This window comes from Hibiscus syriacus, unplaced genomic scaffold, assembly GCF_006381635.1.
Source record: "Hibiscus syriacus cultivar Baekdansim isolate YM2019G1 unplaced genomic scaffold, ASM638163v2 tig00110422_pilon, whole genome shotgun sequence".
Classification (NCBI taxonomy): domain Eukaryota; kingdom Viridiplantae; phylum Streptophyta; class Magnoliopsida; order Malvales; family Malvaceae; genus Hibiscus; species Hibiscus syriacus.
In genome coordinates, this window is record NW_024062732.1 from 720,589 (window position 1) to 743,385 (window position 22,797).

Sequence of the window (22,797 nt, forward strand, 5' to 3'; positions counted from 1 at the left end):
TCACTGAAGGGTTTATCTTATCACAAAGTCTTCGACCGGACAATAACAATGGAGCAAACACCGAATTGCCAAGTATTCGAGCAATGTCATGGTTTGAACGTAACCTATTCATAAGGCCAGGGCTTTCAAGTTACCTCTATAACCAACTGCCTTAGTGGAATAGTTCAGCTTTACGGATTTAATTTCTTAAGATTGTCAAGAAGAACCTGTTATAGTATAGGTGTTGTTGAAAGTAAAAAAAAATTCATCTTTAGAGTTCAATTTTCAAGCAACTGACCTAAACTAGATCCACATACTCGACTATTTCATTTGTAAAGATCATGATCATCAATGAACGTCTTAAACGAAAAGTATAGTAATTGTCATATGCAAATGATGCCCCATGTTGTCCCCACCTTATGAAAGGAAAAATGTTAAATTTCAAGAGCAGGGTACGGTGTTTGAGTGTATATTCTGGGTAAGGCCAAAGTCCTCATTTTAAATCATGTTACTCCGTCAAAGATCTGTAACTTTGAACTATTTACAGAGTTTCTTAATTCAAATGATATTCAAAGAATTGCAAGTTCGCAAACGTGATTTATTGCTTAACATCTTTAAAGTAACATAAATTTATTCGAATGTCCTTACACAAACTTGAGAGGAAAAAACAAATTCAAACAAAATGTCTCAAATGATGAAATGGTCTTCCTCACTTGGATGCCCCCAAGTTGTTGAAGTCAATCCAGTTCTGGTTACGCATCTTCTGTACAACTCTCTTGAATGCGTAACAGTTCTCAATTGTGTGCCCTGGGACACCGCCTTGATATTCACAATGTGCATTCTCATCATACCACTTGGGGTATGGGGGCTTCATGGGTTCTACCGGATATGGTGACACTATATGGGTGTCAATAAGTTGTTGGTAAAGCTCCTTATAGGTCATGGGAATAGGGTCAAAATGCTCTCTTTCCTTCTGGGGTTATCTGAAATCTTGTTTAGAAGTACCTGATGGTACAACTGCAGTTGATTTTAGGCCGGAGATTGTAACACTTTTATTGACGTGTTTGATGTTGTTAATTTCTCCATCCCTCTCCCTCGTAAGAGGTTTCTTATTGGCTTCCCCATCCTTAATCTTGCCTTATTTTATGGCCGACTCGATCATTTCTCCGACCATAAGCAAGTTTGAAAAGCTCCCTGACGTGATCGCAACCAGGTGTCTGAAGTATGTAGCCTTTAGGGTCTGTACGAAAAGCTTCCAGGTTTCTTTTTCATCTAAAGGTGGATGAACTTGCACAGCCAAGTCCCTCTATTTTTGTGCGTATTGCCTGAAACTCTCGTTATGCTTCTTTTCCATGCTTTGTAGCATAACTTGATCTGGCCTTATGTCATTGATATGCTTGTATTGTTACAGAAATGACTTGGCCAGGTCCTTCCAGGTCTTGATATTTGATCGGCTTAACTGGTTGTACCACCGAATGGCTGAGCCCGACAAACTCTCCTAGAAACAGTGGATCAGGAGTTCCTGTCATCTTTCGGCAGAACATGGTGATGTGGACGGATGGACAACTGTTCCCGTCAAACTTCTCGAATTCTAGGGACTTAAATTTTGGAGGACTAACCAAGTCCGGTACTAGACTGAGCTCCGCGACATCGATTTCATGGTAGTCATGGTCTCCTTTGACTACCTTCATTTGGTCCTCCAATTGTTTGATTTTTTACTCCATCTTCTTCACTTTGTCCTCTTCGTCCAAATCCGGTACATGGTAATAACCCGGATTGTTCTTAGGAATAAATACAGAGGGCGAGGGCTTCGCTTTTGCAGCAAATGAGTCCCCTCAAAGTTCTGGTAAGATTTCATCTGAGATAACCACTTTCGGGTTAGGTTGTATAGTTACCCCTTCCGGTGAACCTGCCCCAGGCGCACTGGTCTGTTGTAAGCTAACTAACTTGGCAACGATCTGATCAACCAATGACTCTTGGTTCTTTGTGATTGTTTCCAAAGTATTTCGACTGCTCTGGTTTATCTTGTCTTCTAACTCTTTCTATAGTTTCAACATATTCTCATCGATTTGTGTAATTTTGGCTTCCATCCTCTACTTCTTCAAACGTGTGTTATGCAGATAGGGTGTGTCCAACGCTTGAGGCGGTGTATCCAGTATTTGCTCCTTTTGATGAGACATGTATATGTTAGTTAATGTGAATGCAAAGAAAATAACAAAATGCAAAATGTCTAAATGCATGATGCATGAAATGTCCGAGGCATTGATCCAAAAAATGTGACTGTTATTCTGAATAACCCTTATTGGTGACAAAAGTGTTACGTCTGAAGAGACAGAAAACTTTTTGATGGTATAGATCCCACACAGCTTCTGACTAGTTGATTCGCCTTCCGCCTTTTTCCCGGTTGAATATCCTGTCGAACCATTATGGTTCCTTTGGCTAAACTTGTGCAAGTAACGAGCTGCTTGCCCCAAAAAAGGTCTCGAAGGACTGCATCTCTGGCTTTCACTCAAACGAAAGTGCAATCGGAGCCCTCCATCCGAAGTTTATCGACTTGTTTCTAGAATTTACCAACAATGGTCTCCAACTTAGCTAGGGTTTCGCCATCTTGTTCTCGCAGTTTTCGAAAGGACTCTTAGGGTCAGTAACATTTTCCTCGTCTTGCCTCTGCAACCTTTGCCTCTGAGTATTCTTTGACCATGGCTGGGCTTCTGAGCTTTTTATCCCTTTGTATTATAACCCCTTTGTCCATTAATGCAGATTATTCATGTTTAACAAAAACATTTTTTGTGGATCAACACATCGTTTTAAATGATGCAAACGATGAAAACAAAAATAAAAGAGAACAAAAAATAAAAGGGTTAGTGAGGTAAATCAAAACAATAAAAAAATCCTACCCCACATGATAATCTACCCCACATACTTTAATTCCTACCCGGACATGATCTCTATCCCACATGCTAATTTCAAACAAATCCTAACCACATATTTATCTAGTTCGTATACTTTGAACAGAAAATAAAGCAGAAAACAAAGCATCCTAGGGTTTGGAATAAGGTTTTGGGGTGGGCTCTAATTCCCTATACTCTCCCGGTTTAGGTTCTAAAAAGGTACTCGAGTTCTCCTTGCCGGTGCCCCCTTGGGCTTACCATACCCTTAGTCCTAAGCCCATCACAGGCTTGTGTGGACTAAGTTAAACTCGAGAGGACACATTCCCTTATGCCTGCATGGTGAATAAATTCACACGAAGACATAAGGTATATAAATCCCGAAGGCTACTTGCTAGGCATATGCGGTGAATAAATTCACACGAATGCGTCGCTTTCACCCCCACTTAAAACGGGTTCGGAGCTCGGGTTTAGAGCTTAGAGATGACAATTTTGAAAAAAATCTGAAATCATTAAAAAAACGTCAGTACAACTATTTATTTGAAAAATAATCAAAGATAAATAATTGGAATCGAATAAATAAATTAAAATTTACCATTTTCGCATGAAAAGACAACCGAAAATTAATTTCGGCTTGACTCACTTACCTGTCCCCAGTGGAGTCGTCAAGCTGTCGGAACTGTCTTTCGGTTGGGCCCTAGAATTGGGCATCGACTTGGATTAAATGAATTGGAGTCGCCACCGATCATTTATTTTAAAATAAATGGGTTGATTGGATACCATGTTTCTTACCTAATCTACGTTATATCAGAAAAGCGTCGGGTTCGGGAGTCGGTTACGGTCAAGGAAGGATTAGCACCCTTGAACCGCCCTTTCGGTACCAATTAATTTATCGGTTGTCTTAATTGCAAAAATTAAAAAGTTTAAATTTAAATTTAAAAACCCAATTCAAATTACTTACCTTTGATTGGTTGGAGTTCTTCTAAAAAAGTTAAAAATGTTAGAAAATATAATAATAGACAAATGTTAGATAAATCAAAGAAAAACATAAAAAAATAAAGAATAAAATAAAATAAATCAAAAGGAAAAATCAAAAAAAACATTATTAAATCTAGGTTAAAAATAAAATAAATAAAAATGAAAGTAAAAGGAAAAGGAAAAAAATTAAAAATAAAAATACAAACCAAAAAATAAAAAAAATAAAAAATAAAAATATTTATATAACATAATATTTAATAAATAAAAAAAGAAAAGAAAACGTATATACATATGAAACAAAAAACGAAAAGAAAGACAAAACAAATAAAAAGAATGAATATATATATATATATATATATAAATATAAAAATTAAATAAAGCAAAAAACAAGAAAAATGAGAGAGGGAAAAAGTCAAAGAAAAAAATAAATAAAAAGAATAAATAAAAAAAGAAATCAAAGAAAATGAAAAAAAAAGAGAAAAATAAAATAAAATAGAAAATAATTAATAATATTAAAAAAGGTTAAATTTTAAAAAGTAATAAAATAAAGAAAAATCAAAAATAAATAAAGTAACAACTTAGAGGATCAAATTGAGACAAATTGAAATTAATGGACTAGATTGGTATTAAAATGAACTATAAAAGAAAAAGGAAAAGTAGTTCCAATTCACAAAATATAAAAAATATAAGCAGTGACTAAATTGATTAAATTAGAAATTCGGAGGCAACTTTACAGGTAGTTACCAAACTGAATTGCGACTCAAAGTATCAGGGACGACGAAAGGAATTTAAGAATCTTGTATTTGCAGGATGGTCCTTGGAATATAAATAAGCTAAAACACCTCATTTCATTTCATTTTCACATTTTCTCTCAAATCCTTTCTCCCTCAGCTGAGAGAATGCTCTCAACTCTCCCAGAAAACAACCAAACTCCGGCCACCACTCCGGTGGCCACCCACCGCGCTGGCCGCCGGAAAAACCCAAACCTCTCCAAAATAACCTCCTCTACCTCCTCAACACTAATCCGTAAACAAAATCCTACAGAACGGCCCCCAAAAACATAGATCTACATTTTTAGTTTCAGTTTTACCTCACCGAAGATGACTCTTCGGCACCAGCGTGTTTGTCGAATGGTTTATGGTTCACTGTTGTTTTTTGCTGGTTTTGATGTTGGCTTGATGGTTTTTGGTTATTTGATATGGGTTTGTGGTTCAATATGACATTCGGTTTACTATTTTTCGATGATCTAATGTGTACCGTCGTTTATGTGATGGACTCTCGCTGTTCTGTTTCGACTGTGTTTGGTGTTGTCGGTACTGTTTTCTCGGGTTCTTTCGATGATGTACTGTTGTTGTTCAGTTTGCTCGGTTTCTGTTGTGTTTTTTGCAGTGTACTGTGTTGTATTTATAGGCCTTCATCGGTCGTTGGCTATCTCCGATTACCATGGTAACGTGCTTGCTGTTGGCGGGGATTTCGAGATGGGTCAGTCTCGATTTCCCCGGCCGGAATCTCGCGTCATTGTGCATGGTCCCTTGATTGCCGTTAGTGGCTTTAGACTTCTAAAACCCTCTGTTTCTCCTATACGACACCGGTTCCAAAAGTAAAAACCCTAACTGTATGGGCTGGTTCAGGCTCGTTCTGGTTGGACTTGGACGGTTGTTGGACCACTTTGAACCGGACCAAAAATTAGACCTGGAAAAGAAAACTGAAATGTATTAAAATAAATAAAATAAATAAAATAAATAAAATAATAATAATATACTAAATATAATTTATATAATATATATTTCAAAATATTTTTTAAACTATATATTATATTTAAAAAGTTTTCAAAACTATATGTTATATAGTTTCAAAATGTTTTAAAAAATATTATATAAGTTTTCAAAAACTATTTTTAAAACTATATTATATAATTTTTCAAAAATGTTTTTTAAAACTATATATTATATTTAAAAACGTTTTAAAAACTATATACTATATAAGTTTTCAAAATGTTTTAAAAACTATACAGTATATAAATGTTTTCAAAATTATATATTATATTTTAAAAATATTTTCAAAAAACTATATAATATATAAATTTTTCAAAAATCATTTTCTGAAAATTATATATTATATTTTGTCAAAAATATTCTCACAAACTATATTACTATATATATAATAATAATAATAAGATGATATATATATATATATAAACAAAATAACTTCAGGTGAAAATGAGTGTCTATAATTACCAGCCAACTGAGTTAGTTCAAGTGATAAGAAGTTTGATATCACTTAAGTAAAATTTTAAGTTCGAGTCTATGTAAAAAGATCATCACTGAAAAATTTACTCACCAAAACTAAGAGTATAAACCGAATCGACCCAAATTAGTCAAAATAAAATATTGAAACTGAAAAACAAAAAAAATACCACAGTAAAATAAGTTGGGCCTCGTAGGAACCAAATTATTGTACAAACGTGGACCATAAGAGAGAATACCAAGAGATTCATCCTTTTCCACAAAAGCCATTGTCATTATGGAAGGACACGAAATTTGAATCTGATCAGTTTCAATCTGACTCGATCTGATCAGGTTGATTTTTTTTTTTAAATTGAGTTTGGGTTTTTTAGAAAATATATTTGGGATGGGTTAGGTCAGGTTCGGATTTAGGGTGAAAAAAAACTTGGCTCGAATCGACCCGAAAAATAATGTAAATTTACCTTATATATTTAAGGATAATTACAGTAATAACTCTCTCTATATTATTATTTTCAATTAGAACCTTATTTTTATTGAATAAAAGTAATATTTTTATAAATATATTTATTTCGGATCGGGTTTGGTCGAGTTTGGGTTTTATCTTAAAATCGGGTCGGATGAAGTCACCTCTAAACCTGGGTCGTGTCGAGTTTTAGGTGGAGGGTATATATTTTCAAGTCGGGTGGAATTGACCAAAAACCTGACCCAACCCGATCCATGTCAATCCTTAATTGTCTCGGCATTCATTAATCCAAAAACAATAATTTGATTCCTGCAACATGGACGATATCCATGTCAGATTCATAAATATTTTTAAGGAATAATACATATATATTATTAATATAAAAATTTTGAATATGTACATAAATAAAATTTTAGGATATACACATTCAGTAAAAATAATAATTAACCACAAGATATTTAGATTTCAAGGTCGGGAAGTGTTCACCCTAAAGAAAGCATACATCCTGGTCTTGGTCTAGGGACTCTACCCATATGGATTGAACCAACTCTGCAATTCAATATCGAGTTTTCCAATCGAGGAAATTGACAATAGTGGATGAATAGAAGGGGTTTGTGGTTGTGGGGATGACCTTCTCTTAAAAAAAATCAAATTTTCATAATATTTTGGTATTTCTTTTGATAATATGTTCACCCTAAAATTATTTTGATCTTAACGTTTAGCATAAATCTTGAGCCTCTCTAACATAAATCATTGCTTTTATCCTTATTGACTGTGATAATTATTGATAATTTAAATTTTATAAGTTCACCATTGGTGCTGCATATTGTAGAGATAGATTAAAAGTTCAACTCTCCCACTAGAGGAAGTTGAAAGTATTGTCCAATAGGAGAAATTGGTTAGAAGAGGCAACACGATCGCATAAGAAAGTTTGCCGTTAATTTATATCTCTTTCACTCAAATAATATTTGATCTTAATATACAATGATCTATCTCGATCTTATAAAGTTATATTTTTTTTAATTTAAATTAATAATTAAAAACCACTATTTTGTTTTTTATTTTTGAAAAAAAAACCAAATGAAAACATATTATGATTTCTTAAACACTAAATTTAAAAACTACATCACAAATGTATCAAAATATTAAAGCCTAAATTATTTGGACCGTTAAAAAGGCAGCCCATTGATCAAAATCCAACCGCACTGAAACAAATCCCAACTAAATGCCATTCAAAACCCTAACCATTCTTTTCATTTTCGTACTTAATTAGTAACGGCGCCTCCTCCGTTCACGGCCGCCACCATCAAGCTTCAGCAATGGTCTGTTTCCGGAGCTCTCGGTTGATTCAAAAACAAAAAAGAAGAACGTTTTATATTTATTGTTTTTTGTTTGTTTTGTCTTTGCATTATCAGGGGATTGATTTAGTCGCAGGAGGTAAGAGCAAGAAGACTAAAAGGACTGCTCCCAAATCCGATGATATTTACCTCAAGCTTCTCGTCAAGGTCTCACGTTTTTCTTCATTTCTACCATAAAAGTCTTCATTCTTCCCCCCCCCCCCCCCCGAATAAATGACCTGATTTTTTTTTTGGGTTTTAGCTTTATCGTTTCCTTGTGAGAAGAACTGGGAGCAAATTCAACGCCGTTATATTGAAACGCTTGTTTATGAGCAAAGTTAACAAGCCGCCACTATCTCTCTCTAGGCTCGTTCAGTTCATGAAAGGAAAGGTATTTATTTCTTTATATTATAAAAAAAATTCTGGGGTTTTCTTTAGGATCCTTATATTGTCATTGGTAATTGGTTTAATCCATATTCATATTTTAGGAGGATAAGATTGCTGTGGTAGTAGGGACTGTGACAGATGATATAAGGGTGTATGAGGTTCCAGCTTTGAAGGTTACGGCTCTTAGGTTTACTGAGACTGCTAGAGCTAGGATTGAGAAGGCTGGTGGAGAATGCTTAACTTTCGATCAGCTTGCTTTGAGGGCTCCTTTGGGTCAGAACACGGTATGCTATTCTTCTGACATTCGTTAATCTTCGTTGTCTTTTTGCTGGGGAATCGAAAATGATGAAACTTTACTCTTTCATGCTATGATTGAAAACAATTATGTCTAAAGAACTTAATGTTGCTGAAACTTTGCTCTTTGCATGGTTAATATAATGTTGTTGCTCTGATGTATATATATGATTCTTTTAATTTATTTGTTTGAAGTCTTTGTTCAATGCGATGATGATTATAATCCTTCGTCATTTGAAGGACGATTGTAAGTTCTAACTTGTCTCCATCTTTTGTTTTACGAACTCAGAAATCGATATACCCTTTCACCAGAATTCTAGAAATGAATTATGTCGTGCTGTGTAATTTCCAGCAAATCAAAATATTTGCTTTATTTAATCTTCAATGAAATGTGTTGTCAGATAGTGTTGGTTGCTTTAAAACTGGATTCTACTTCTTCCCATCATCTTGTTTCTCTCCTTATGAAAGAAGGGTTTGTTGTGTCTGGCTTTATTAAGGGTTACTTTGGGTGGAATTGCAGGTTCTCCTCAGAGGTCCGAAGAATGGGCGTGAAGCAGTTAAACACTTTGGTCCAGCTCCTGGTGTGCCTCACAGCCACACTAAGCCGTACGTGCGCTCAAAGGGACGCAAGTTTGAGAGGGCCAGAGGACGAAGGAACAGTAAGGGATTTAGGGTTTGAGATGACTTTAGTGTTCTTTCCGAGCCATGTCTTTCATATGTTGCAAAACAAATTTTGCTATACTTTAGGTTTCCATGGTATTTGTTCACATTAACGTACTTGGATTGTTTACTTATGGTTATGGAAGGATGTTCAGGTTTGAGCATGACATTTTATCAATTGGGAATAGTTGATCTATGTCTGCCAGTTTTCAACTAGCTGCAAGGTTAATTGTCTTCATGGACAAAGATGCCCTAAATGAAAATTAAAATATTAATCATTTTTATTAAAATGATACTTATTAAATTAAAATATCATAGAAATTGAAATATATAAAAAGAAATAACCTAAATAGATAGCTAGATAAGAGAGAAATAACAAGAGTTATGATACACTTTCGGAAGTAGGAATTCCTGATGGTATTCGGAAGTTAATTATGAATTGTATTTCCTCGGTTTCGACCCAAATTATTTGGAATGGAAGTATTATAGATGCATTCCAACCTTCTAAAGGGGTACGACAAGGTGACCTGTTATCTCCCTATCTTTTTGTTCTTTATATGGAGAGGCTTGCGCAAGCTGTCCAACGAGAGGTCTCTGCTGGTTGTTGACGTCCGATTCGGCTCTCTAAGAATGAATTTCAACTCTCACATCTTTTTTTTTTTTGCGGATGGTCTTATCCTTTTTGCTGAAGCTTCTTTCGACCAACTTGATGTTATTCAAAAGGTCCTCCGTGACTTTTGTGACAACTCAGGACACAAAGTTGGCCTTGACAAGACCAACATCTACTTTTCTACAAATGTTAGCGATCACCTTTGGGAAGATATCAGTGGTGGTTTTCAATATACTTGTATAGATGATTTTGGGAAATATTTAGGAGTCCCTTTGTTACACTTCCATGATACTCGTGCGACCTATCAATACATTGTTCAAAAAGTCTGCGATAAATTAACAGGTTGGCAAGCTTGACATTTCTGTCTTGCTGGAAGGGTAACTTTGGCTAAATCTGTTATCGGCCATTCCTTCTTATGCTATGCAGACTAGTTATCTTTCTAAAGGCGTTTGCAATTATATCGAATGTCTCATTCATCATTTTATATGGGGTGGATCGGATGAAAAACGAGGCTTGCATCTGGTCCGTTGGGATGAGATTTGCATGCCTACAATTGAGGGTGGCTTAGGTATGAAGAATTTACACTCTCAGAATCGAGCATTCCTTATGAAAATTGCCTTTAGACTTGTGTCTGAAGTGGACCAGTTTGGGTTAGTATTTTACAATCCGAATACAGAGTTGTCGAAACCGTCCCTCATTCAATTACAAAAAGGGGATGCTCTCGTTTATGGGCTGGGCTGAATCTGATTTGGGATAATGTTCGAGAGGGAACTTGGACCGTTGGTAATAGTCAGACGGTTAGTTTTTGGAACGAAGTTTGGCTTGCTAATCTCGACCCCTTCACGATTTGAAATTAATCCATGGGAATGATTCTGATCCTGATGCCAAAGTGAGGGATATGGTGGATTCAAATGGAAACCGGAATTGGTGCTCCATTAGAATTCTCTTGCCTCATGTTGTTTTTCTCCCCATTACTGTAACTTGCCTTCCTTCAGATTCTGCAGGGGCAGATTTTCCAGCTCGGAAATGGGATAGTAGAAAAAGATTCACTACTTGTAGTGCTTATAACCGGTGTGTATCCCATGGTACTATGGAGAACCAAATTCGGTGGAATCATAGAGTTAAATATCGTGGACTCGAGAGTTCGGATGATTCTTAGGCTTATATGTAAAGGAAAGTTGCTCTATAATGAGGAACGTGTTCAAAGACATATGGCGTCCGACACAAGCTGCTCAATTTGCGGAGGTGCTCTGGACTCTATTTCCCATATTTTCCGGGAATGGGGGATAGCGAAAGCTTTGTGGCAAAAGTTGATTCAACCCCACCTTCTTGAGGAGTTCATTAACACTGGAGTTTGTTTCTTGCGTGGAGACGAACCTCACTCGCCAAAGTTGCTTTCCCGTTGACTCTAACAACTGGGATCTCGTGTTTGACTGAATTCTTTGGTGTATTGGAGGCGTCGAATAAAATTATCTTTGATGCAGGTTATGTGGCAGATAGCGACTTAATGGGCAAAAGTCAACGCCTTGTGCAAGAAGCATTTCTCACGTGGTCCATGCGTGTAACAAGACCTGGTTGTACAGCTCCAGTTTGCAGGAAGACGCCGTGGAAGCCCCAGATACTGACTGGATTAAGTTAACGTGGATGGCGCGCGAAAGATTGATGCTGGCCTAGTGGTTTGTGGTAGTGTTGTTAGCAATCCAATTGAAGAATGGATAACAGGCTTCACAAAATCTATTGGGATCTGGTCGACCCTCGATGTCGAGCTGTGGGGGATTTTTGAAGGACTGCATATTGCATGGAATTTGGGACTAAGCTGGATCATTGTTGAATCTGATAGCCAGGATGCCTCGACTACCATTGGAGTTGGAGCTGGATTACAAGGGACCTCATCCATGGCGGCTCATATCCGGAACTAGGGATGTGCATTTTCGGATTTGGATATTATCTAATCCGAAATTTTGGATATTTGAAAATTTCGAGTCATTAAAATTTCAATTCGTATCCGATCCAAATATAAACTTTAATTTGATAAAAATTAAAATTAATATTTTATAACTTTATACAACATATTTATACATCCACTATATATTTATCAAAATATATTTAAATAATTCTAAAATAAATGTTTAACATCTTACCTATAGGCTTAAAAAAATAATTTAAAAGTTAAAAAAATAATGCTTGCTGGCACTGGGGTTGGAGGGTGAGGCAGGTGGGGTGGGAGACAGGCGGTGCTGGGTGGGGCAGAAGGGGTTGGGTACTGGGGCTATTGGGCTGGATAAAATCATAAGGCCCAATGTTTTTTGGATTTTCAGATAATCTGAAACTAAAATTTTATAGATCTGTATTTGATCCGATTATCTGATTTTTTTTAATATCTTATTTGAATATTTCAAAAATTAAAAAAAGGATAAGATATCTGAATTTTTCGATCGGATCAACAGATCGAGTCGATTGGATCAGATATTTTTTCACACCCCTATCCGGAACCTTACCGATCGTGACTGGAATATTAATAGATTGGTTGATGAAATGGCAAATTAGCTCGGTCTAGCTCTTTTGGCCTCCACACTTGTTCGACGCCACCAGGAGAGATAATAGAAGTTTTCATAATAGAAGTTTTCATAACAGAAATGCAAGCAAGTGCTTTCTAGCGAAGACCAACACTAGACACTAGTTCCTGGTTTCTTCTTTACTCAAAAAAAATATGAATGACAATCGCTTGACGTTATCTTTTTTAAATAATTAAATGTAAAATAAATTAAGAAGAAAGAAAAAAATATAATATACTAATATTTATTTATATCGATATAAATTATTTTTTATCTTCAAAACTCACGTGGAACACGTAATTGAAAATTTAATATATTTTTGAATGTATTCATATTTATTTAACTAGATATAAATTATTTTTCCTTAAAAATTAACAAACAAACAAAGTAATGTTTATCAAACGATATTATATAAATATATAAAAAATAATTTTTGGAGATTATTTTTTAAATTTATTTTTTATGAATAAAAACTTACTGGTAGGACATCTTTATCAAACGTATTAGCATATTACATTGATGTCGCTTTTTTTTTTCTTATAAAAGAAATCCAAAATTATCTTATCCAATTTCTTTTTATACGTTTTAGGTTTTACCGTATTATCTTGTTTAGCTGCAGAAACTTCTTCTTACCACTGCTTGCGAGACGAGGCGAGTCGCCACTGCTCTTAACAATTTTCATGCGAGTATACTTAAAATTCAATCTCTTGTTTATGTTTATATATTATACCGAAAATTTAATCTCTTGTTTATGTTTATATATTTGAAAATCTCCTGTTTAATATTTTTGAAGATCGCATTTTTATGTCTATACACTTCGATCGGTTTTCTATTACGGGTGAACCGACTTAAACAATTTCTTATTTTTTTTAATCTTTTTTTTTTTTTGTAGATTTAGGCTTAAAATTGCCAATTTTGAATTTTATGAACATAGATTTTTGTTTCTTTTGCTTGGTTTTGTATTTGGTTTCTCTCCGATCTTGAAGATACTCAGGGTTTGAACTTTTCGATTAATTTATTTGCTAAACTTAATTGATTGATAAAAATGACTTTTTCTGTTTTAGGCAAAAGCTGGCGGTGTTAAGAATTTGATTGAAAAACATGGCGCATTTTGCGAAACCAGAGAATGCATTGAAGCGAGCAGAAGGTTAGAAACATGAATTTTCCTTTATTAAGCTCTGTAACTGCTTTTCGCGAATGTACGCAGCCATTTGTTTGATATTATAGCAATTGTTGCTTTTAATGTGAATCTAGCTTGTGGAATCACGACCTGTGGTTATTATGATATACATGATTGCGTGACTTTCTGATGGGGTTTTACAGAGTTGATTAACGTGGGGCAGAAGCAAGATGCATTGCAGGCACTTCACAATGTAATAACTTCAAAGAGACACAGAGCTTGGCAGAAGTCACTTGAAAAGATAATGTTCAAATATGTAGAGCTGTGTGTTGACATGCGGAATGGTCGGTTTGCCAAAGACGGTTTGATTCAATATCGGACTGTATGTCAGCAAGTGAATGTTAGTTCCTTGGAGGAGGTTATCAAGCACTTCATGCATCTTTCTACTGAGAAAGCTGAGCAGGCTCGTAGTCAAGCACAAGCCCTAGAAGAAGCTCTTGATGTTGATGACCTTGAAGCTGATAAAAGGCCAGAAGACTTGATGCTAAGTTACGTCAGTGGAGAGAAAGGAAAGGATAGGTCTGATCGTGAACTTGTTACTCCTTGGTTCAAGTTTCTTTGGGAGACGTATAGAACGGTGCTTGAAATATTGCGGAACAATTCTAAGTTGGAAGCGCTCTATGCGGTACTCTAGCTTCCCATAATCTCCAATCATTTCTTCCATTTTTGACTATATGAATTTCTGAATGCTCGTTTGGAGCATTATGATTTTGTACCTCTATGTTCTTGTATGACTTCTTTTATCAGATTTGAGTACCTAATCCTTCAGTGATCTACAATGTGATCATTTATGATTTACCTGAATTTGCTCATACAATGATCATTTATGATTTAGTAAAATCAATTGTTTGTTATTTCTTATATTAGAATCAGTAAGCTTGAAAGGATACTTCAAGGAATATATGACAATTCATTATTAGAAAGAGAACGTGGTCAACAAAACTTGATTATGCTTTTGGTGACTTGGTATGCACGCTTTTACAGTGGACATATAATGGAATTTGTCTCTTATTTTGTGCTCATGTGCACTTGGGAATGTCTTATTTCATTGATAATAGTAACTTTTTTGTACATATTTATCTGGAATGACACGATCTTTCTATTTTTCAAATACCTCTAGATGACAGCACATCGGGCATTCCAGTTCTGCAAGCAGTATAAGCGAACAACAGAGTTCCGAAGGTTATGTGAGATCATAAGGAATCACTTAGCAAATCTAAATAAATATAAAGACCAGAGGGACAGACCTGACCTTTCTGCATCAGAGAGCTTGCAATTGTATCTTGATACAAGATTTGAGCAGCTAAAAATTGCTACTGAGCTTGGACTTTGGCAGGTCTGTTGTCGCTTTGTCTAACTTCTGTATGTTCTTAATGGATAAGTGTTCTGTTTTGTAATGGATAAATCTTAGTAATTATGTTGCTTGTCATATTCTCTTGAAGGAAGCTTTTCGCTCTGTTGAAGATATTCATGGATTGATGTCTATTGTCAAGAAAGCTCCCAAGGCTTCGTTGATGGGGGTTTATTATGCCAATTTAACTGAAATATTCCGGACTTCAGGAAGCCATCTTTATCATGCTTATGCGTGGTTCAAGTTATTTTCACTTCAAAAAAGCTTTAATAAAAACTTAGGTCAGAAGGATTTGCAGTTGATAGCATCATCAGTTGTTTTGGCTGCTCTGTCAGTGACTCCTTATGATCAAATGCTTGGTGCATCACACTTGGAACTTGAAAATGCTAAAGAGCGCAACCTCCGAATGGCAAATCTTATAGGATTTAATCTTGAATCTAAACTTGAGAATAGAGAAGTGGTATGTTGTATAGAATATCATTCGCTTTCATTTTCCTTTTCTTGATGACAACCTATTCTGACATTATTCACTTTTTACAGTTTTCAAGGTCATCACTTCTTACAGAACTGGTATGTCCTAATTTTAGAGTTGTTTTTGATGAATTACAAAGTTTAAATTGCTCAGGAGGTTTTATTAAAAGGCATGGATGGTAATGTTGCTGATTTCTTATATGCCTTAATAATGATGTTCCTCAAATCAATTTTAGTCTGATAGAACTCAACCAGTAAGGCCTTCAATATCAAATAAGTTGGGTTTGCTAGCATGTAACACTTTCTCTACTCTACTTGATTAAGGCAAAATATAGTTCTTACTTTATTTATAGTTTATTATAACATTAAAAACTTTGCTCTGTGCCTGTATCTGTTTGAGGACCGTAATCTTTATATTCATGAAGTGACTTGCTTTTTCTGTTATCTGCACGAGTTTGTAAGTGAGGCTTATGAGTGTCTCCTCTCTCTTAGAATGTTATGGAATACTGAAGGTGTGTGGGTTCTATGTTTATCTAACTAGAAACTTTTGACTTCAGGTTGTTAACTAAACTGCCTGTTCTTATTCCCCTTATTTTTAGGTCTCTAAAGGTGTACTTAGTTGTGCAACTCTAGAAGTGAAAGATCTTTACCATCTTTTGGAACATGAGTTTCTCTCTCTGGATGTAGCATTAAAGACACGGCCTCTGTTGATGAAAATATCAAAACTGGGTGGAAAGCTGGCTTCAGCTTCATCTGTTCCAGAAGTTCAGCTCGCTCATTATGTTCCAATGCTTGAAAAGCTTGCTACCCTTAGGTTGCTTAAGCAGGTGTTTCTTATGTTTATTTCTTATATTTGTTTTCAATTGCTTTATACCCTCTTTGTTTATTTATGCTTGATTTTCTCAATGCAGTTCTCTCTTGTTGCTTGTCCAGGTGTCTCAGGTTTTCCAGACAATGAAAATTGAAAGATTGTCTCAAGTTATCCCCTTTTTTGATTTTTCAATGGTTGAAAAAAATTCTGTTGATGCTGTGAAACATAAATTCATAGCCTTGAAAGTTGACCACCTGAAGGGTGTTGTACTATTTGGTAGTATGGTAAGGATTTTGGCTAATACTGCCGGGATTTATGTACTTTGTTCATATTCCTTAAACGTGTCTGCATAGCATAGGATACATTTATTTATTTTTCATTATGTTGGCATTTTCAGGGTCTTGAATCTGACAAGTTTCGTGATCACCTGACTCTTCTTGCTGAATCTTTGAATAAAGCAAGAGCCATGATATACCCTTCTACCAAGAAAGCGTCAAAGCTGAGTAAAGTTTTACCAGATTTAGGGGAGACTGTAGATAAGGAACATAAAAGGCTTCTGGCTAGGAAATCAATTATTGAGAAAAGAAAGGAAGAACAAGAACGTCAATTATTAGAAATGGTATCCCTATTTATACAGAAAGTTGCAGAGAAAACATGAGGTTTCACTATTTAGGAAAATATTGGAAATGAATTCCTAAACTCATAGACCTGTTCTTTTACGTGTATTGTTCCACTAGGAACGTGAGGAGGAGTCGAAGAGGCAGATGTTGCAGAAAAAAAATAAAGAAGCCGAAAAAAAGAGACTTGCTGCTATGTTTGAGCAACAGCGAGCTGAAAGAATCCATAAGGAAATAGAAGAGCGAGAGCTTGAAGAGGCACAGGCACTGCTACTGGAAACTGAAAAGCATCTGAAAAGAGGGAAAAAGAAAGCTGCGTGAAGAGGAGGAAGCTCGTAAACGTGAAGGTATAATTTATACATGTTTAACTATATTTCATATACTTTACATTGAAACTGTATTCCATTTTTGTGTAGGCTCGGTGATATTTTCTATAGGTAATTATGGTTCACTTGATCCATAAACTTACTTTTCTAATTAAAATAAAATTGTCTCGCATGTTAACTCAGAAATTTAATCATTTTGTTCAATCTCAGTTCAGTTTGTTATTTAAATTCCAAAAACCTTTTCGTTCAAAATGTTACTCCTAATATAGGATTTTTTTTGGAAGCGTGTATGGATAGTTATGAAGCAACACATATATACTCATCTACCTTACTTATTGGCGCTTTGAAACTTGCAGAAGCTGAGAGACGAAGGAAAGAAGAAGCTGAGCGCAGAGCAAAATTGGATGAAATAGCTGAAAAGCAGAGGCAAAGAGAACTAGAACTGGAAGAGAAAGAGAGGCTGAGACGAGAAGCTCTCTTAGGAAAGTCAAATGAGGGGCTCTCTAGGCCTTCTGAGCTTCCTGTCAAGTCCTCTACTGAGCTTGGAGTTGCTGCTCCTGCTCCATCTTCTGGGAAATATGTTCCTAGGTTCCGTTGAGAGAAAACTGAAAGCTCAGTCCCACCTTCAGAACCTGATCGCTGGACCAGGCCTGCACTATCAGAATCTGATCGACGGCCTGCTGGAAGCAGGGCCCCCCATCACAATCTGATCGCTGGACTAGTGGCAGCAGGGGTCCTCCGCCAGATTCTGATCATTTTGGCAGTGGTGGTAGCAGGGGCCTAGCTCCAGATTCAAATCGTCCGGGTTGTGCCGGCTATACTGGCAAACCAGAACCCTGGCGGCCTTCAAGATCTAGGAACCAACAACGAGGTTGATCCAACTTTCTCTGAAATTCAAATTTTGCGTAAAATTTATTTATGGTTGGAGGTCACATGACAAACTCGAGAGAGGCTTGGGTGGATTCCGAGTTTTTGAGAGGCTACTGGTGAGGAATAGTTTTGCAGAACCTTTCGATTCTTGTTGATAATGGCGAATTTTGTTTCTCAACTTGGTTTGTGCTGCCTGCTTGCTGGGAAAAGGATACATTACGTTTTTTATATCTATGAAACACCATCACTTAAGCTTATTAGAACATCATCACAATGGTTGTAAGAGCTTTTATCTGGGGTTTCTTTAGGCTATCATAGCCTAATGTTATAGTCTAAAACTTATAGTTGTGGTTGGAAGAGGAAGACAACTAGATTTTCCAATAAACAAATAAATCCAGGGTAAATTAAATAAATGGGCTTCTGAACTTTTAGAACACTTGGTTAAACAGACAAATTATGAATAATATAAAAATAGGAAAGTAAAAAGAAAATATTCCATTCCTTTTTGTCTAAGCTGCTTTTACAATTTGTTTAACGGAACTGAAAAGGGGAAAAATAATACTCGAGGACAATTAGTTAATACAAATGATTAGAAATACGAATATAAAATTATCATCATATATTGGAGGGAACACAAGACAGCTTGTCATGGCTTTTGGTTAAACAGACAAATTATGATAATAGAAAATTATTTTATTTTCTAAATATAAAGTTGTTTTTATCTAATTCTGAAACAGATTTAGTGTTATGTCGTTTTCTATTTTACATAAACTCATTGTTATATTTTTGTAGTCGTCTAAAATGAATAATATTATTTTTAATTTCACAAATTTAATTTTTAACTTTTATAAAGTGTGTCAATGTTATTATATAACTGATAAAAATTACAATTGATTGTAGTAATCTCTGATATGATATTTATTATCTGTCTACATGTAAATGATAACATGTCAATAAGTTTAATTTCTTTTTTGGATGCTTTTAAAACTATAATTAATTTTTATAAAATATTTGAAAGTTTATTTAGTTTTTAAATAAAATTAATACTTTAATAAAATGTTAAAAATACAAGAAAATATTATTAAAAAGGAGATATTAAAAAATAAAATAAAAATACAATTAAAGTTTTAAATAAATAATAGAAAATACAAGTAAAAAACAATCAGTTCATTGTATATAAACCACTACGGCTGAAACTTATTATTATCAGGCGCTGCAAAAAACAAACAGAAAATACATTTCTTTTTCTTTGTTTTCAGTTCCGTCTTCCTCTTCGTAGGTAAATTTTTCTGTTTTTATTGTTATGGATTTTAGAATGCTTACTTAATCTGGGGTTTAATTCAAATGAAAAACTGGGTTGTTTAGAATCTTATGGCTGCTTTCGTTTTGATCAATTTGTTGGATTTTGTTTGATGTTACGCTCATGGAATCCTGGTTTCAATGGTAACTGAGCCGTTCTCTTTTTCTCGAGAAATATATTTTAAATCTTTAAGAAATGGTAACGGTAATTTTGTGTTCCTTTTTTTTTTTTTTTCTGTTTTTGCTAAAATTCGATAAATTTTGTCAATAGAAACTTGAGCTTGTGATCTGGGTTTTAATTGTTCTTTATGGTGATGTAGATCGATTATAATAAATGTGATAGATAAAAGCGTTAGTCTTTGTTTCTTGGTGGATTTTAGAAGATTTGTATTTAATTTTCCAATAGCATTTGAGTGAAGGCCAAGGAAAACCAAAATAATTATAGAATCTTTGTAAATTGATCGGTTTGGGTTACTGTTTTCTCGTGAGTCAAAGAAGATTGATATTTATTCTGGTTTGAGTAATAGAGATTAATAGTTGGATACTTTTTGTTTTTGTACGCAAGAATAGATGGTACGGGGAGGGAAGGTTGGACATAGAAGCAATTTTAAAAGAAGGGTTAGATCGAAAGATGAGGGTTCGGATGATTCGGATGAAGATTACGTAGTTTCGGAAAACGAAGAATCCGAGGATGATGCTGAAGAGTATTGTTCTTCCTTAGATGAGTGTGCATCGGAAGAGTATTTTGGGAGTTTCATTGATGATTACAAGGAGGAAGAGAAAGATGTGAGAAAGGTTGCCAGGTTGAAAGGTAGACCAATGTCTTCAGCAAAGATGAGGAAGATAGTGGATAAGAAATCGCGAAAACAGAAAGCTGTATCCGATGAAGAAGATGACGATGAGGATTATGAGGAGGAGGAGCAAGAAGAGGAAGATGATGATGTGGAATTCACCTTGGATGAGGAGGAGTTGACTATGAAAAAGAAGAAGAAAAACAATAAGAATGTAAGCAAGCGAGGTTCGCGGAAAAGGAGTGCTTCTAACCAAAGGACAAAGAGGAAGAAGAATGCAGTTGCTAAGAAGCCTTTGAAAAAAGGGGGAAGAAAAAAACGTCAATTGGAAAAGAAAAGGAAAATTGAGCAAGAAGACGACGATGATTGTGATTTTATTGACAAAGCTCCGATTGTGGGGAAAAAGAGCAGAAAAAATGGAGGACAGAGGAGGAAGGCATATACTATATGTTCTGATTCAGATTTTGTTTCATCTGGATCATCTGATTATGAGTATACAATCTCAGAGGAAGAGAGAGAACAAATGAAAGAGGCCAACCGATTGTGTGGAAGTATAAAAACTAGTCTGAGGAGTTCATCGTCCTCGAAGACAATTCCGGAGGTTGAGGAGTTAGCCCAACGTAAGAAACCTCCAGGAAGAAAGGGTAAGGAGAAGGTAGAGGAAAGAAAGGCTGAGGTAATAAAGCAGGTCTGTGGCATTTGTCTCTCCGAGGAAGATAAGCGAAGATTGAAAAGCAAACTGAATTGTTGCAGTCATTATTTTTGTTTTACCTGCATTATGGAGTGGTCAAAGGTGGAGTCTCGTTGTCCTTTGTGCAAGCAAAGGTTTGAAACAATCAGTAAGCCTGCCAGATCAACAGCAGGAGTTGGTTTGGGAGATGTGGTGATTCAAATTCCCAAGCGTGATCAAGTACTTATAGTTATCCTCACAATAGTTTTGATGTTACGGTTTTCATTATCCTTGCTCTATATAGTTTCAAATGAGCATTCATGTTTTGTCCAGGTCTACCAACCATCTGAGGAAGAACTAAGAAGCTATCTCGATCCATATGAGAATGTGATTTGTTCTGAATGCAGCCAAGGTGGAGATGATGAACTCATGTTACTGTGTGACATTTGTGATTCATCAGCTCACACCTATTGTGTTGGTCTCGGGCGGGAAGTACCTGAAGGCAATTGGTACTGTGGTGGTTGCAGACCCGTTGCTCTTGGGTCTTCTAGTTCCCATGTTCAAGATTCCTTTCTGGGCCAAAGGACAATAAACAATCTGTACAATCGATTGTCAACCATTGTAAATCGAGGAGAAAGTTTAGACCCCATTAGAGTACCTTCACCTCGTACAGGTTTCGCTTGTCTTTCATCTCCTAGATTTCCTGTTGTAGATATTCCATCTGTTTCTCCTGTATCTGGAGTGGGAGCTCAAACTCTGACGGGAAGACGATGATTACACCGCCAGATTCAAAATCTCCGTTCCATGAACAGGATGAATCTTATGGACGGTAGGTTCAATGGGGAATCAACTGCCAATATTGGCGTTGATTTCATAAACTCTCACATCGATCAGAGTAGGCAAACAGCAATTCAACAAGCTAGGACACAACATATGGGAACTCAGCATCAAATGGTATTTGCAGAAGGGTTACAGGATGATCCCTGTTCATCATTGCAAAGTAGGAACTTCTTTTCTCCGAGGTCAGGTGATTTGAGAAGGCAAGCAGTTCATGATTCAACCACCACAACATTAAATACTTATGTCAATTTGATATTGTGGCCTGAACTTGCTGGTATCAGTTCAAATGAGCAACTCTATCAGTGCGGCAATGGCTCAAACATCAGCCCCGATGTTTATGGTTCACCTTTTTCCGTCATAAACGAGGACAATTCCTTCATGGCCAAGGAACAATTGCAAGTAATGGTTAGAAACCAATTGAAAGCCTTGTCCAATAATACCGATTTAGGCAAGTGTAATAGTGATTAATCGAGTTCTACCTAATGATTTTGGAAACTTTCTAACTGCCTCTTATATGTGTATACGTGCAGACAAAGGTGCTTTCACAGACATAGCAACAAACTCCGTGCACACCATATTGGCTGCTTGTGGTTGTGGACTTGAGCATAGGAGGAGCGAAGTTCACATGGCCCCACCGCCTTCAAATTGTACACACTTTGAAAGAATGGTAGCCGAACAGGCAAACTTAATGAGAGGTTGTTGCCGAACTTGTTTCGATTCTTTTGTAAAAGATGTAGTGAAGAGAATCATGGATACAAGATCCAGACAGTGGTTAAGTTTAGCTCTTTAGGCATTTGATGTAGTTAATGCATCTTTTTCATATTTTTTTGGGTTAGGATTTAGAAACTTTTTTTTTGGAAAAACCAATTTTTTTCCTTGTGCTGATTTATACATACAATTCACCATAACAGATGATTGTTATTTAGACCCGGCAATGTCTGGATTTTCACTACAAACAGAGTAATGAACCGTAGATGAAGATAAAATCATGCTCAGGTCTAAAAGCTCAAAGTCCACTTGCATCATAAACTTACATTCATTCATACCAACTTTATTTCAACATTTTCCCTACAGAGTAATGAACCATAGATTTTGCTTGCTGGGGCTTTTGTCCTCAACTCAATGTCCCTTGAGGATTAGGGTTCACGACTGCATCGCAGCAACCGATTTGAAT

The 22,797-nt window shown here is 35.7% G+C and overlaps 2 protein-coding genes and 1 pseudogene across 5 annotated transcripts; all 3 read left to right on the plus strand.

Annotated features, from left to right (window-relative positions):
• The first annotated feature begins 7,764 nt into the window (after positions 1–7,764).
• Positions 7,765–9,368, plus strand: LOC120124678 (60S ribosomal protein L18-2-like). Its single transcript, XM_039143282.1, has 5 exons — positions 7,765–7,876; positions 7,970–8,059; positions 8,154–8,282; positions 8,380–8,562; positions 9,093–9,368. Exons 1-5 carry the CDS (start codon positions 7,874–7,876, stop codon positions 9,249–9,251), a joined length of 564 nt encoding a protein of 187 aa, XP_038999213.1. The 5' UTR covers positions 7,765–7,873; the 3' UTR covers positions 9,252–9,368.
• Positions 9,369–12,967: 3,599 nt separating this feature from the next.
• LOC120124699 (eukaryotic translation initiation factor 3 subunit A-like) lies at positions 12,968–17,625 on the plus strand. Of its 4 annotated transcripts, none has more exons than XM_039143300.1 (11): positions 12,968–13,040; positions 13,459–13,544; positions 13,721–14,202; positions 14,698–14,913; positions 15,020–15,388; positions 15,469–15,498; positions 15,999–16,226; positions 16,333–16,494; positions 16,608–16,829; positions 16,948–17,174; positions 17,510–17,625. In XM_039143300.1, exons 2-10 carry the CDS (start codon positions 13,499–13,501, stop codon positions 17,146–17,148), a joined length of 1,956 nt encoding a protein of 651 aa, XP_038999231.1. In that variant the 5' UTR covers positions 12,968–13,040; positions 13,459–13,498; the 3' UTR covers positions 17,149–17,174; positions 17,510–17,625. The 4 variants fall into 4 exon arrangements, with proteins under 4 accessions (XP_038999231.1, XP_038999234.1, XP_038999232.1 ...); XM_039143303.1 differs by having other exon boundaries at positions 12,982–13,048; positions 13,462–13,544; XM_039143301.1 differs by having other exon boundaries at positions 12,992–13,079; positions 13,462–13,544.
• Positions 17,626–19,236: 1,611 nt separating this feature from the next.
• LOC120124700 lies at positions 19,237–22,466 on the plus strand (annotated as a pseudogene).
• The last annotated feature ends 331 nt before the right edge of the window (positions 22,467–22,797 follow it).